The sequence below is a fragment of the Rhopalosiphum padi genome, chromosome 4, assembly GCF_020882245.1.
Source record: "Rhopalosiphum padi isolate XX-2018 chromosome 4, ASM2088224v1, whole genome shotgun sequence".
NCBI classification, from domain to species: domain Eukaryota; kingdom Metazoa; phylum Arthropoda; class Insecta; order Hemiptera; family Aphididae; genus Rhopalosiphum; species Rhopalosiphum padi.
Genome location: NC_083600.1, coordinates 19,012,835 through 19,028,508, shown reverse-complemented (window position 1 = coordinate 19,028,508; position 15,674 = coordinate 19,012,835). Strand labels below are relative to the sequence as shown.

The following is a 15,674-nucleotide window of genomic DNA, read 5'->3' as shown; positions in this document are numbered from 1 at the left end:
ACTTGTATTATAATAATATAGGTACGCCAGTATCTGGTCCTAACCTATTTTTTCCCATTCATGTCGATCGACCGGAGAAACGTATAGGTACACACCACACATTACAGGTTACTGCAGTTCCCCATTGCACTGCACTTTATAAGAATATATTATATATATTAATATAGTATTTAACATTATGAGTAAATGGCTGTGCAGGATCTAGGACATTTGACGCCGAGGGCCAATAAAAATGGAGCGCCCTAGGTGGTGTGCAGTGTGCCGGGGGTTAAAATAAAACAAAAAGTATATTTTCATTGAAACCATTGTCTTCATATATATTTTATATTATAGAATAGGACACATCAATATTATGCTTAAACATCATTAACAAATATAAAAACATAAACAAATTAAAAATCTCTTTATTTTAATTTAGTAATATACAAATTAAATTTAAGGAGTGAGCTGAGCATGAGATAAATCTTGCAAGTTTATTAAATTCAATTAATCATGCATTGATTATTTGCTTGAACTCCTTTAATTTTCAAATTCTATTTTTTTTAAATTAGTTTAAAAACTAAGCTTAGTAAGCTTTTTAATTGAAATCATTATCTTTTTTTTTTTGTAAAATGATTGTTATATAACAAAATCGTAATATTTAAATAAAATCGATGGAAATAATTAAACAATACTACCAAATATAGGTATTATCATTTATCATATATTCGTGCATCGTTCTTCCATTTAACATTAAAATAATATGCAATTATCGTCGGTTATCGGGTTGGGTTTTCTCCGAAACAAATAAATTGACAAAGAATTAGCAATTATTTAAAAGACGTCAACACTGGACAAAAATAATTTAAAGATAAACATTATATGTATATATTTAAATAACTAATGCGAAATATTATTCTTTTTTATGGAAGTTTTGTAATATATTATAATTTATACATATTTTATGTTCAAGAATTTTTTTAATTTTCATAAACTTAAAAGCGCCCTTATACTTACAGCGCTTGGGGGAAAGGATACACACTTGCCCCTCACTCCTACATCCGGCACTGGTAAATGATAGTGTGGTCTGTGCCAAATGACAGTGTGAGTGTATAACTGTGCGCGTGACGTATTATGGACTTTAATATACACAAATAGTAATTGGCGATTAGCACCTGGTCGACCACCCCTCACACTAATCAACCAGACTAACGACATGTAAATGAATTTTCCACTACGCTTTATTAGATTAAGCACTCAATAAAAAGATTTAATAAAAATATGTTATTATACTGAGTACTTATTAACGTTTAATTATGATTTATGATTTGCCATAAAGCGTATATTATATGTAGATAATTAATTTGAATAAATACATTTTCTTTTTTGAATTTTAGATGAATAGTATACGTTTTTTCTGTTTCTACGATCAGTAATATTATGCCGATAACCGATTGTATATAGACAATAAAACATGTAGTCATAATTCTATTTAATTTACAAAAGTTATTTAAATATTATGAATGTGTCATTACTTACTCGATTACTCGTTAGTCTTAAATGAGTACTATGTAATATGTATAACAAATAACAAGAGCAACAATTTTTTTTTACCATAATCAATCAAAACACTATATGGTTTATGGCACAAAAATTAACTATAAATACACGATATTGAATTTTACAATTTATAATTTTATAAAAGTGGTTATATATAAGGAAGCTAGATTATTTAATGAAGGATATAATATTGGTGATAACAGGTGGATAAAATTCAGTTTATGATGGGTCATAACGAAATAAAGAATCTTAAAACCTCAAATCCAACTTAACTTAAGTTAGTTCTGCCTAAAATTGTAAATTATTCTCGTCTACCTAACATTTTATATAATACGATAATTGTGAATATTTTTTAAAACACATTAATACAAACTAATACCTTGTATTTCGTGATTTTATTTGCTTATAAAAATTAATAATGGCATAGATAATACAGGTACATTTCGTTATATTTCAATAACTAAAAATGTCCACAATAAATCTTACCAAGGTTAATATGAAATCCTAATTTCCCAAACGACTAAGGCAATATACTTATGATTTTCATAGATGAGTAATACAACAAGTATTAAATATTACTACCCAAGTCCTAAGTATAAGATTTACAAGTAGTTAGGTACTTGTAATTGTGTACGGGATTCGCGTTTGATACTGACATTCTGTGAAATTGAATACTTAGCTATGTAGTCATTGTTATTTATAAATGTTATTCATTTGCGATTAATATTATGTATCATGAACTAAATAGAAACTAACTATATCCTGATATAAATGTATAATAATTTATAACAAATAAAATTAATTACAATAAAAACGATTTTGATGTTAAAATTGTTATTATTCATTTCTAAGTATATTTTAATTGCTATTAAAAATGTAGGTAATAAAATTAATATTAAATTGTTTTAATTTTTTGTAATATTATACAAACAAAATAAAAATTATAATAATCCAGATAAGATTATCATGATTATATAAAAATTAAATCGTTTAATAATCATTTTATTCATTATATATTAAATACCTACTAAATAGTTGCTCATAAATAATATTATTAATTTAAACTATATGTTGTAAGTGCCTTAGAAAAAGTAGAATGATACAACATAATATACTTCTACAGGAGTTAATAAGTATGTACTATTATAGTATTATGTATCAGATAATGGCTATTGACTACTCTTATTCTTTAGTATACGCTATACGCATACTCGTATATTCAAATTTCAAATTCGTTTCAAAAACTTAATTGTACAAATTTTATTTTAAAATTTTTTAAGCTTGTTCAAAACTAATAGGACATAACAATATATTTCAAGTATAGTATCAATATGGTTAACTAAATTACTCCGAACAGTTATTTTCATTTTTATTATTGATTTTGATTAGAAACTAAAAATTGTTAGAAAATCGAAGATTCAGTTTAGTAAAATAAAATATATGATGATTGCAGGTTCAGGAATAACAGCCTCTATCGAACAACTATGTACCCTCAGAGATATTTGCTCAGATTTGTCACATCAGTGTTACTATTTTTTACCCGCTTTAATCACATATCTTAATAAATTACATTTTTTGACAAATATAAATATAGTCAAACAAAAAATCACTCTCCTCCATTATCATTAGTACCCCTCGGAGCGCATATTAGGGGGTGCAAGGGGTAACATGTTAATCCCCCAAAAAAATTATTGTTATATTTTTAGGTGTGATTTATGAATAATAAATTAATATTTCTAATAATAATTCTACATAATAATGTACATACTCATACTGGTACTTTGTTAATCGATTACGGTCGTACATTCGTACGTCGTAATACTATGTCGATCAATCAGCTACATATATATATATATATTGTATATATTGTATGTATTATTGTATAAAAATGTATTAATGTGTATATAAATATATTTATGTGCTAAGAAAAAAGTATTTTTTATTTTATGATTGTCGTCCCCTAGGCTTAGGCAGATGGTCGCCCTTAATACCCCTAAATACATCACTCCGTGTAGAATGTTACACATTGGCACATTTAATGATTTTTAAATATTTTTCCAATTTTTAAAATTGTTATGTATGTAACATGTATATACTTCAGTCTTCAACTACTTTAAGTATGGAAAACATTTGTTAAAAGTTTAAAACACTATTAAGGGACATGCAACCATTTTATCAAGGTAAAAATTTTTGGAATAAATTCAATAATAAACTTTTATTATTGTATAATATGACAACATTTTGAACAAAAAGATAAAAAAAATAAATATCATACATTCATACTATATACATAATCTTAATTAAATTACTAGTTACATTTAATATTAGCACTTTGATCTATCAGTATAAACATCTATAAGCTATAATAATACAGTTATAATAATACTTATATATTAATATTTGTTAGTACAAAAATACTTAATTTATAGTTTATTTTTATTATAATGGTACTTATAAAGAGAAAAACAAATTTGTATTATGTATAAATAAAAAACATTTAAGGGAAAGTTAAATCATCAAATTATTTCGGAATTATATTTTTTTACATCTTCTTAGCACTGTTTTAGTACTTATCCTTTTTTTTATTTATTCTCTTGATATGGCTATGCTGACAAATACATTTATATTTATATTTTATATGTTAGAAAAAAATTTCTAAAAGTATAACACTCAATAATCTTATTAGTGGTAAATGGTGGAAACGACTGTATGGCTCGAAGATTATTTATGCTGCTATAATTTTTCAGGCAACAATCGTCCTAGTTTTTATAACTATAAAGAAGTGTATTTATGTTCAAGCAAAGTATTGTAGAAGAATTTAATTTGAAAAAATATATCATTTGAATTTAATTGCTGTTTATAAATTGAAATAATTTTAAATAAGTGCCGTTATATGTTTCAATTAATAAAATAAAAATAAAAACTAGAAAAGTCATAAGCCATAACAGACAGAATATAGGCACAATATATTATACTTAGTAATAATTACCAATTTAACTTAAAGTATATTTTAATATAATATACTGCCAACTTTAGATAAAAATAATATTATATTATTTTTTATAATAAATTTAATACACAACTTTTTATAAATACCTAAAGTTGGCAGAATACACATTTAAATTTAATTACTTACATATTTAATACCTACATACTTTATACAACATACATTTTTACATTCACATTAATAATTAATGTAAATAAGAAATAAAAATTATAGATTTTAAATAATATAATTTATAAGAAATTAAAAACTAAAAAGCGTATTAATATTTATGATACAATATGTTTTTTGTGAAAACTATTATTTGAAACTATAAAAGAAAAACATTATGTTTTACTTTTTAGTCCATTAGAAAACGTAAGTACTTATTTGATTTATATCTTAATGCATCTGGTTTTACAAAAAAAATCGAAACTAGATGTTGTACTAACAGTCTTGACTAATCTTTCAATGGTTTTCAAGTAGTATTTATAATAATATTTATGGAGCAATTATTTTAAACAAAATTACTAATAATTTACAAATACATTTTAAAAAACTTACTTATTTATAAATATTTATTATATTATACCTACTAAAGAATGGCATTATTTGAATTGTTAATTATTTAATATGTTTGCTCTGATGATAAAACCCTTCATTATTTATTTGTTTTATACCACAATAATTATTGGAATTGATTGAATTAAAATTATGAACTAAGTATCGTAACTATATAAATAGTAGAATTTATAAAGTATAAAAAAATGATGTCATCATCTGTTGGTAATATTATGCAATCAATAAAACGTAAATACTTAATGGTTAACTAAAACTAATAATAATTTCAAATTAAATAATTATTGATTCCTCAGGAAATTGAAAGTTTTTCCTGAATGGCCTTCTTCTACCCTTTAACCTTCTAAATGGCCGAGTTCTTATTGTATGAGGAGGTGGTAATAAATCTATATCTTCTAAAAACCTTGAACCTCTCTCCGGAGGTATTAAAAATGAGGGCACATCTGGTCTAGATGATAATAACAGAGGATCTGAGCTCAATAAACTTTGTTCGACAAATCCAGAACACTGTGCAGCACAAACATCATCTCGCATCATTTTCTCGATCCCGACTTCATTCATCAAACGACCACAGTCAGTAACTCTTAATGAAGCACAGTTAGACTAATAATAGAATAAAATATATATATATAATTACATTATGAATGTTTAAAATGTATTAAAAATTAATGAATATAAAATTATAAAAATACTCACCCCTTCAGATGTGCAAATACAACTAGTACAAGGTGAAGGCAAATGTGATTCACCAACTGCAACAATATGACCATTAATATTGCAACCTTGTTGATTATCTTTCCATAGTGTTAAGTCGATTGTTGGTAATACTGGACAAGGTAGACGTGGATTTCTAAAATTTAAATTTAAAATTTTGTTTAGAAACGATTTATTTAAAAAAAAATTTTTTTAATGTTTATTGACAAAATTATATATAAAATATCACTGTAAGCAACTGGTAATTAAGATCATTTTTAATTAGTTCAAAATTTAGGGAAAAATAAAAAAATATATCTATTATAAAATATACGGAGGACCACTAGTTAAAAATATATGGTAAAACAAAACGATGAAAAACAATTACATAAAATAATTTGATATTACCTTAAGTATTTATTTTATTTTTATAAAATCATACCTTACAAATTTAAAAAGGAAACATGCATAATATATTTAAACTAAATAAAATAATTGTTTTTTCTTACAGGTAATCATTTGGCTGATCAAATGCTGCCTTTTGCAAATCACTAGGCACATCCATATTCTCACATAATATTTTAGCTAGTGTTGCTTTTCGGATTTCTGCAAGTTGAGCTTCAGAAAATCTTAACAATGGGTTATCAGTTTCAAACCTATAAAAACATATTTTAAATCGTATAACAAAAATAGATTCAATCCGATAGAAAATATTACCAAAAACGATCACATTGTTTTAAATGTCTGAATTGTAAGCCTATAATGCATGCAAAAGTCGGCCCCACGAGGCCACCTTTCACTGGATATTCGCTTAAACCACCAGGGAATAAGTCAATATCGTCTGGACTAGCATATATCGTTTTGAACCTGACAATAACTTCTGGAGACAATTCTCTTGTTAAGTCTTCCCAGGTATTTGCACGCCGAAGACCACATCTTGCTCTAAACGAGTTGTATGATGGTACACCGTGGTCACGTCCTAATCGTTTCAATAATATGATTTATGTTTAAAATATTTTTACATTATTAATATTATATACCTCTTTGAATATTTAAAGCGGGTAAATCTTGTCCAGAATGTGGTACTTTCACGTTTTCAAACAAATGATTAGTAATTTCACCAGTAATAAATTGATCTAAATTTTCCATAGGTGTGCTAACTTGACCTCTTACTATTTCATCAACCATTTGGTCCTGAAATAATAATAGTAAATACAATAATAATAGATAAAATTAATATTGGTAATCTTAATAGCTTATATACACAGTTTTAAATTAAAACTTACCCTATAAATTACGTCAGGATTGAAAAATACATCTCTCAATAATAATGCTGGTTCTAGAGGATGGTATGATGGCGACATTCTAGGAATATGAGGTCTTAATAAACTATGACCAATTCGAAAAGCGGCTACAGCAAACTCAGTAAAAGGTCCCGGATGACAATCGGGAGAATAACCTTACATTTATATAAATAGTTATTAATAGCATCATTCTAATCATTATGAAAATATTTATAATAAATATTATAATAACAAAAACTACTTTTGTAATATCCGGCTGAAGAAAGTCTCAAGTCATATTTATCCACAGCATCCCAACCTAAAATCCGTGGCAAGAATTCGTTGTATACGATTTGTTGGTAAGATGCTGTAAATATTTTTCTTGTATTTTGATATATTATTTCGTCATTCCAATGTGGGTTAAGTCTGTGCAAGACTTCGGCAATACGATTGTGTTCCCTCAAAAAAATTGTGTGGAGCGAAGTCAGTCCAGCTTGTTCACTCACACGACCGTCACCTAAAGTATACAAATATAATAAATAATAACTCATAAATTTAGAGCCCGCATTTGTATGCGTTTGCATATTTATACTGGTTGATCGTATGATATGCTAAGTGAGCACAAAATTTGTTTCATGACATAACAATTTTAAATTTTTTTAGAGCATATCTTTGCATATTTTGTCATTTTTCTATTTTAAGGGCTTATTTTACAATTTTAATAGCATATTTAATATTTTAGTGCATATTTCGATGTTTTTTGTTTTTTTAGACATTTTTTAAATATATAGTATTATAATATAATAATATAAAATGATTGTCATACAATGCAATTCGCATTTAGGTAAGTTAATTTATTTTAGGATACATTTTTTATATAAATTGATTCCTATTTTTTTCTTATAGATTTAAACTACCTACAAAAAAAAATGAAAAAAATGAAGAAAAGTAGATAAGTAGTTATAGTTGGGTTCGATAATTTTTTTAAATTGTAAAAAAAAAATTTTTGATTGTATTAATTAAATGTTTAAAAAATAAATTTTTTTTGCTAATCTTTTTTATGCATATTTTTTATTTATTTTTTTTAACATTTTAGTTCATATAGTTATGCATATTTAGGGTTTTTTAGCGCATATTTGGTTGGTTTTTAATGTATATAAATCCGCACTCTACTCATAATTTATTCATTTAATATTAACACTTTACAAACCTCCTATAAAACAGTAGCCAGATGAAGATTTACATTCAGGATGTATAGAAGATTGAGGCATTAAATCTTTTCTCAATGGTATATGATGTCTAGTAACATTTAGTTTTCCAATGTGAAACGCCCTTAGGTCTTTAGCCATACATGAATCTGAACCATAAACACTGGACAGATCTAAGTACGCGGAATTTTGATTTGTTTGATCTCTAGGGCCCATACGTTGTTGGCCTGGTAATGATCTCATAAACGGTAAACACACTCTAACTCCAGTAGTCGGGTTTATATGAGGATAAAACGGGTCACCCTCTGGTATTTGTATCGGCATGCATTCAGGGTGAACTGTTATAGGACTATCACACGACCGGCAGTCAGGTATAGATGAGAAGTATCCTAGAAAATTAAAATAGTATTTATAGAATGATCATAATAATATAACATTATAAGTAACGTCTACCTTTGTGAACTGGTGTAAATGTTATGTCATGATCTAAGATCTGAGCGAATTGCATAAGCATTAGCGTGTAACGGCCATGTAAATGACTGATGTCTGGATGAGACATAGCACTCACTAATCGAGCCGATGGTAATGGTACACCAGTCACGGATGTCACTCTTGGATGATTTATTCCTAAAGAAATATATTGTTTATCAATAATGTATTATTATTATTATTATTATTTCTATTGTAAAATGAATTTGTTAAGGTTTACCATTTTCATAAGCAGCTGGCATTAAACGTTGAAAAGTCGTCAATGCTTTACCAAAATTTGGGTTATTTAAATTATTACAATAACCACTAAATGATCTATATGGGTTATTAACGTCACAAGGGTGTGTTTCAATAGGACATTCGCCATCGCTAAAATGTATCGGGGGAGTATAAAGTTCAGTAAATTTTAAGGTATCGAAGAAGTTATGTCCTAAAGAATTTAAGCTAAATAATGGATCACCACTGCTGTCCAAGACTTGACGACGACGACGTCTAAAACACATGTATACACAATATGTATATGAGTATTTTATATTTAAAATAATAATAATTAAGTAAATAACTATAATATTATTATTCTATTATACGATTTATATATAACTATTAACTAACCGCTTTTCTAATGATTTCAATATTTCTTTTGAAGCATATTCAAATAATAATGAGTTATTTGCCAATATTAATGATGATTTACTTGCTTTACTAAATGCAGCAGCAGTTCCAAGAGGAGACTTAGGGTCTACTCCTCCTTCTAAAAATAAAATATAAATAATATTGCATTAATATAAATTTATAATATATAACTATTAACATACTTTTTGACCATAACAGAAATTCAGTTTGCTTTCTTCTGCTAACGTCATCCTCGGCCTTTCTCCACGCTTCTCTTACTAAAATTTGATTGTTAATCTGTTCAGAATCTTGTTCCGTTTTATTAACTGTCATTTGGTCGTTACCGATTACTGAATTATCTTTCCATTGATAAATATCTAGTTTAGAATGTTGGTCACAATTTATTGGGTGATTTCTGAAAATAAATAATAAAAGTTAAACATGTGTTTATGCTATAAGAACTACATAGTAAAATGTATATGTATTATCTAATATCTATATATTAAATTGAAAATAATTACAAATAATCATCTCGATCAATAAATGCTTTCGGTTGTATCATTGTTACGTCTTCAAAATTTTCACAAACTAATCCAGCCAATGTACTTTGTCTAATTTCTTGCAATTGACCTTTGCTATACGTAGAAGGGGGAAAATCGTTTTCATACCAAAATCGATCACTATTCTTGATTAAAGAAAACTGATTTGAAAGTAAACAAGAAAATGTTTGACCAAAAACAGCTCCTTTCAATGGTGTTTCTAGTAAACCTCCAGATAACAAGTCAATATCACTGTAAGTTCTATTAAAAATATTTATACTATAAGTAAAATGCAATAACCAGATTATTATATAAAATAACATTGATAAATATTAAAAATAAGTATTGATTTCTAATATACCTGTATAATGTTTTATTAATTTTATCTACACCCTTATCATCGGATTGGAATGATCCACTTGAACATACATTTTTCCATATCTTATAACCAGGAATTTTCATTTGTCTACCCAAATTCAACAGCATCTCAATATCTATGAAATATATAAGTCCAAATAATTATTGTGTTCATCGTCATAAATATTTAAATTATAATTTACTTTTTTTTGGTAAACTATAGTTTTCAGTATCGCCCAAATTGTTTTGATTGTATTTATCGAATATAATTGATGGCAATATAGGTAAAACCGTTGCGTATACGCTTTGCATAATAGCAGGTTGATTTGAACTTGAATAACCTGAATAATATCCGTGTTTTAGTGGATTTAGATTCCATTCATTCATCATTGCCTGCCAAAATTAAGTTCTCACAACACTTAAAATTGAATTAATAGTAAATCGATTAAAAAAATTACTCACGTGTCCAATGACATTGGGAATAAATTCGTTATACGTGATGTGTTGCAATTGAGCGATTGTTATTCGTTTAGCTTCTTCGAAAAGTGTATTGTTTGACCATTCTGGATTAACATCCCTTAATTTTTCAACTAAACGATTATGTTCCAATATTAATAAATTATGAATTGTGGTCGAATAATCGGAGTTTTCGGACAAAGAGCTAAAATAAAACTGATTAAAATATAAATATATATTTTTGTTTATAATTTTTATAAACAAACCTAGAACATGGAGTCATTTTTAGATGACCAGATTGAGATTTAGTGACTTTCATAGTGGATATTTCACAAGAATCACTATCATATATCGGAGATGCATCTAAGAAACTAGTCGCAGCGTTTAAAAAAACCGCATTGTCTAAACATTAGAAAATACAAATATTATACGTTATATATTACGATTATTGGATATTATATTCAATTAGTTTACCAGTTATATTTTCTACGGCTAAATCCAATCTGATAAAATCGGCCCACATCCCCGACATAACAGTCAAATGTTTATTGCCAGCTAGTGAAGACCTACTTAATATTTCTGATACATCCGAAGCCTCAGGCCATTTAGTCGAATACGATTCATCTTAAAAATCATAAACAATAATAATTGAATAAAGATTTTGTTTTAAAGCATTATACAATGACATTACTTTGAATTTCCGATGGAAATTGAAGAAACGGAGAGTTCCGTTTGCCCCAATTCGGTCGATGGACGTTATTGCACCGTCCATCGGCGTTCCTGTACTTGCTCACTGTGCATTTTTCATTAACAGAACAACTTGCAGTTGTAATAAATATAAGATATGCTCCCAGCATCAGGAACAACCTAATTAAATTAATATATTATTTTTTTAGAAATCAACATTACGATTGCGTTGATTGTATATATGTAAAAACGAATAAGAAGTTAAACTGCTATAGATTCTAGTATCACTTTCACTGCAAAAATTGTATTAAATATTTTTTACTGTTAACTGATTTTTAAAGCAAAATGTAATATTTAGAGACAAATGAATAGCGTATACATGTATGTATATATATTGAGTACTTTTTATAACTATTATGCTACTGTAAGAATTTCAATTAACTGATTAATTTCAGTGTCATTATAATAGTATCACGCTGAGAGATACCTATACATAACACATAACATATCTATATATGACAGCTGTCGTGTGATGTAGCAGTCTGCAGGTTACAGCAGTAATAGTTAATTATAGGTGTAGACACATAGGTATAGTAAACGGATAAGTTATTCAAATATTTCAAGCTTTTAATTACTTACATTTGTACAGATATATAATTTTTTATATACTAATTTGTATTTTTATATAGGTGTGTATTATTAGATACAGATAGTCTTACATTAAACTTAATATGTCGAGAAAATTGTATTATGTATACTCATACTCTTTCTAGGAATGAGGAAGTTGATCGATAAGATATAGAATACGCGTGACGTGTCAAATATATTTCAAATTTTTATAAACATCAAAATGTACACAATAAAAAAAATGTATTCACGATTTTAGAGATGTCACGTAATTAGTGTCAATTTAGTGATTTTAATATTCAAAAATGTTATTCATCCCACATTATCAACTTCACCTAGAAAATGTGCACAAGTACCTCACCCAAATATTTACATAACATTTAACGTAATACGTATCACGCACTGTAGAAAGTTTTGATTATTCATATTTCCTAAAGCTACTGACACATTTTAAGAAAAATATCATGTTTATTTATCACGTTGTTATACTCAAATGAGTTATGATGTACCTAACGTATTTTAAAATATATGATAACAATAATGATGTGAAATAATTGAAAATAATAAGTAAATAAAAAAAAAATAATCAAATTGCTAATTTCTTAATGTTTAATATGATATTTAGATATTTGGCTTTACAAACTTTTTTGTGTACCTATAAATAAACAATTCCCAATCAGTAGATATATTATGTACTCGTATGGTTTTTTTTTTATGGAAAACAAAAAAACCATTTTTTTATAACCATTTGAAAATTGCATTTGCTATAAATACCTACAATATGATGATACTGAGATAAAATATGTAGTATTATAATAATTTAAATGAAACATTATTTAAAATAATATGAATAATTAATAATAATAATATATTAATAATATTATAATATTTAATTTATATTATTAAAAATGACTAAATCATTTCTAGACGTGAAAATTATTAAAATAATATCACCCTAATAAACTATAGTCATATAATATTTATATTACCGAATAGAATATTTCCTGTCTAGACATATTGATATATTGTATATATGTGTTAATTATTATCGTTTCTACATAAAAATTAAAATCGTTTTTAACAAGGCACTGCTCAATGTTTTTAATTTTTTGATTTTTCGTTATACAATTTTGTACAATTTAATAAATTTAATAAATAATGGATATATTATTTTGTTTCTAAGATATATAATGGTCTTACCTCAACCGTAACGTTTTCGGAACATCCATGCTTGTGTATTTTCTTCTTATCAGTTTTGATTAATTTTGAACTTTTATTAATTGTATTAATTTTATATGATACAAAGTAAAAACACAACGATTTAACTTAGTAAGTCAAACAATACGTAGCGTGCACATCATTATATTCATTCGAATTAACCACCGTTATGAGCGCTCACAAATCACAAACTAATACTATCACTCTTCACTATACGTACCGATTCGCAGACGAAGAACGCCCTTGTCCACCAACATGTCCTCCTACTTTTCACTGTTTACCGCGAAGTATAATACTACTTTCCCTATCGTTTGTTATTGGATAACAAAACGACGAAAAAAGGAGCGTGGAATGAACCGCATAATATATTTAATATTAATAATTAATATTCAATATACGTATTGATATTCTATACGAACGACGCGTTATACGCTTTAACAGAGGTACGTCAGCCACAATAATCAAAAAAATTTTATAATTTATAAAATAAAATAAAAATAAGAAATAGAGGCATATACGAACAGCAATATGCAATAATCAGTAATATTATGTCCAGTAACACAGTGTTGTAAAATATAATATAATATTATTCAAAATGAGTAATTTTGTAACTTCAGTTTTTTCTGTCGAATTGTCCGAAATTATGAAAACATATATTATTCTTATTAAAATAATATAATACTTAATTTAGCAATGTTCGATTAAAACAATCAATTATTATTGTGGGAAAAAACATTTTAATAAAAAATTATCATCTTTTTTTAGTTCCAAATCTATTATTCTTATTCTTATTTTAGCACTCCGAGCCAAAAGAAATTATACTACTTTTTATAGAATACGAATAATTTTGAAAAAGTTTTTTTTTTGTTTAAATATTATTTAATTATTCAAATTAATTTACTTTTGGTCTTATTATATGTATTCCTAATTTTTTTTTTTTAGGTATTAACTTTTAAGTAAATTAACAATATTAATAAATTTTTACGTACAATGTACATAAATATACGTATGTGGTTATATAGTTATCAAAAATCGATATTTATACTTGAAAATAAATAAATATATTAACTACACTAAAATATGTATTTATCTTATGTTACAAGTTCTGAGATTTTCAAAACTTATTAGAAATATATTTATTTCACAATAAACGCTAAGTATTTACGTAAACATAGGTCTTGCCAAAAACATGTTATTGTACATAATAAACATAATATCACGATTATGATAATTAAAAAAGGATTATAATTTTTACACTCGAGAACTTAGTAAATAATAAAATATGTTATACGTACTTATTTATATTAATCTCATATAGTTGCGTATGTATAAATGTATGGTAGGTACATATTCAACTACAGCACTCTGTAATGCTGTCTTTTTTAAAAAATGACCATAAAAACGGTTAGTATACGTAATTATCATGCCTAACTTATAAAGATAACAACATTGACTGCTATACAATCATTTTAATAAATTGCAACACTAATGGTTAAACAAATGTCAGGAAGAATTACCACACTAGGTACTATACATAGAAAACAAAATATTATTAACAATATGTATAGGTTCGTTTAACTAATCAACACAAACGTCGAAAATATCGATGTCTAAGCAATTACACCAAATTTTAAACACAAAATGATAAAATATTATGTATAAAACTAGCTGCATTACCCGAATTTGCCAGGGTTAAAACTAATCTATCTCTATCGTTTTTCGTTTTGATTCAGATAAAATATGTAATAAAAAGTACAAACACTGAAATTACAATAAATAGTTTTATAATTTTTCTACCTTTTTATATTCTAGATTTATTTTTGACATAAATACAAAAAACTGGTGAAAGACTCAGCGTAATGCTTATAAGATTATTATAAAAAAATAAATTCAGAATTAAAATAGCAAGTTATGATTGTAAATCATAAAAGTAAATAATGTAATTGTTTTCATAAATATTTTTATTTAAAAGTATTTCTACTAATTAATAAACCAATTGTTGAAATCGTTGAAAATAAATTATAAACAATACAATTTTATCTAAAACGATGAAGTCGTTCAGAAATTACACGATCACAACAGATTTACAGAGAAATCACTCGTATATATATTTATAAAAATTATAAATGTCAAGTTAAAACAAAGTTATAGGTTTATTAGTCCTGTTTAGTTAATTAAAAGTGGTGTTAAATTAAAATTGTTTACTTCCTAAAGAATTTAAAATAGTGAAATTTATCTGTTTTATGTACCTGGTGTGAATTATTTTCACTTACAAGATATTAAATTTGATAATAATTGTGATATATACATATGAAATTCCCACCGATTTTTAGATTCTGTCAATGGATATCATGGTCTTCACTCTATAATAGTGATATCGTATAGAAATGATCGTAATATCAGA

The 15,674-nt window shown here is 26.0% G+C and overlaps 1 protein-coding gene across 1 annotated transcript; it reads right to left on the bottom strand.

Moving 5' to 3' along the window:
• Positions 1 to 3,735: 3,735 nt before the first annotated feature.
• Positions 3,736 to 13,471, bottom strand: LOC132929194 (heme peroxidase 2). Its single transcript, XM_060994368.1, has 20 exons — positions 13,253 to 13,471; positions 11,430 to 11,605; positions 11,213 to 11,362; positions 11,005 to 11,140; positions 10,745 to 10,943; positions 10,486 to 10,675; positions 10,287 to 10,419; positions 9,908 to 10,186; positions 9,590 to 9,801; positions 9,387 to 9,525; positions 8,995 to 9,266; positions 8,739 to 8,912; positions 8,288 to 8,674; positions 7,340 to 7,594; positions 7,081 to 7,253; positions 6,835 to 6,988; positions 6,512 to 6,773; positions 6,304 to 6,450; positions 5,798 to 5,951; positions 3,736 to 5,704 (listed from the first exon to the last, which is right to left on the bottom strand). Exons 1-20 carry the CDS (start codon positions 13,279 to 13,281, stop codon positions 5,375 to 5,377), a joined length of 3,951 nt encoding a protein of 1,316 aa, XP_060850351.1. The 5' UTR covers positions 13,282 to 13,471; the 3' UTR covers positions 3,736 to 5,374.
• Positions 13,472 to 15,674: the final 2,203 nt, after the last annotated feature.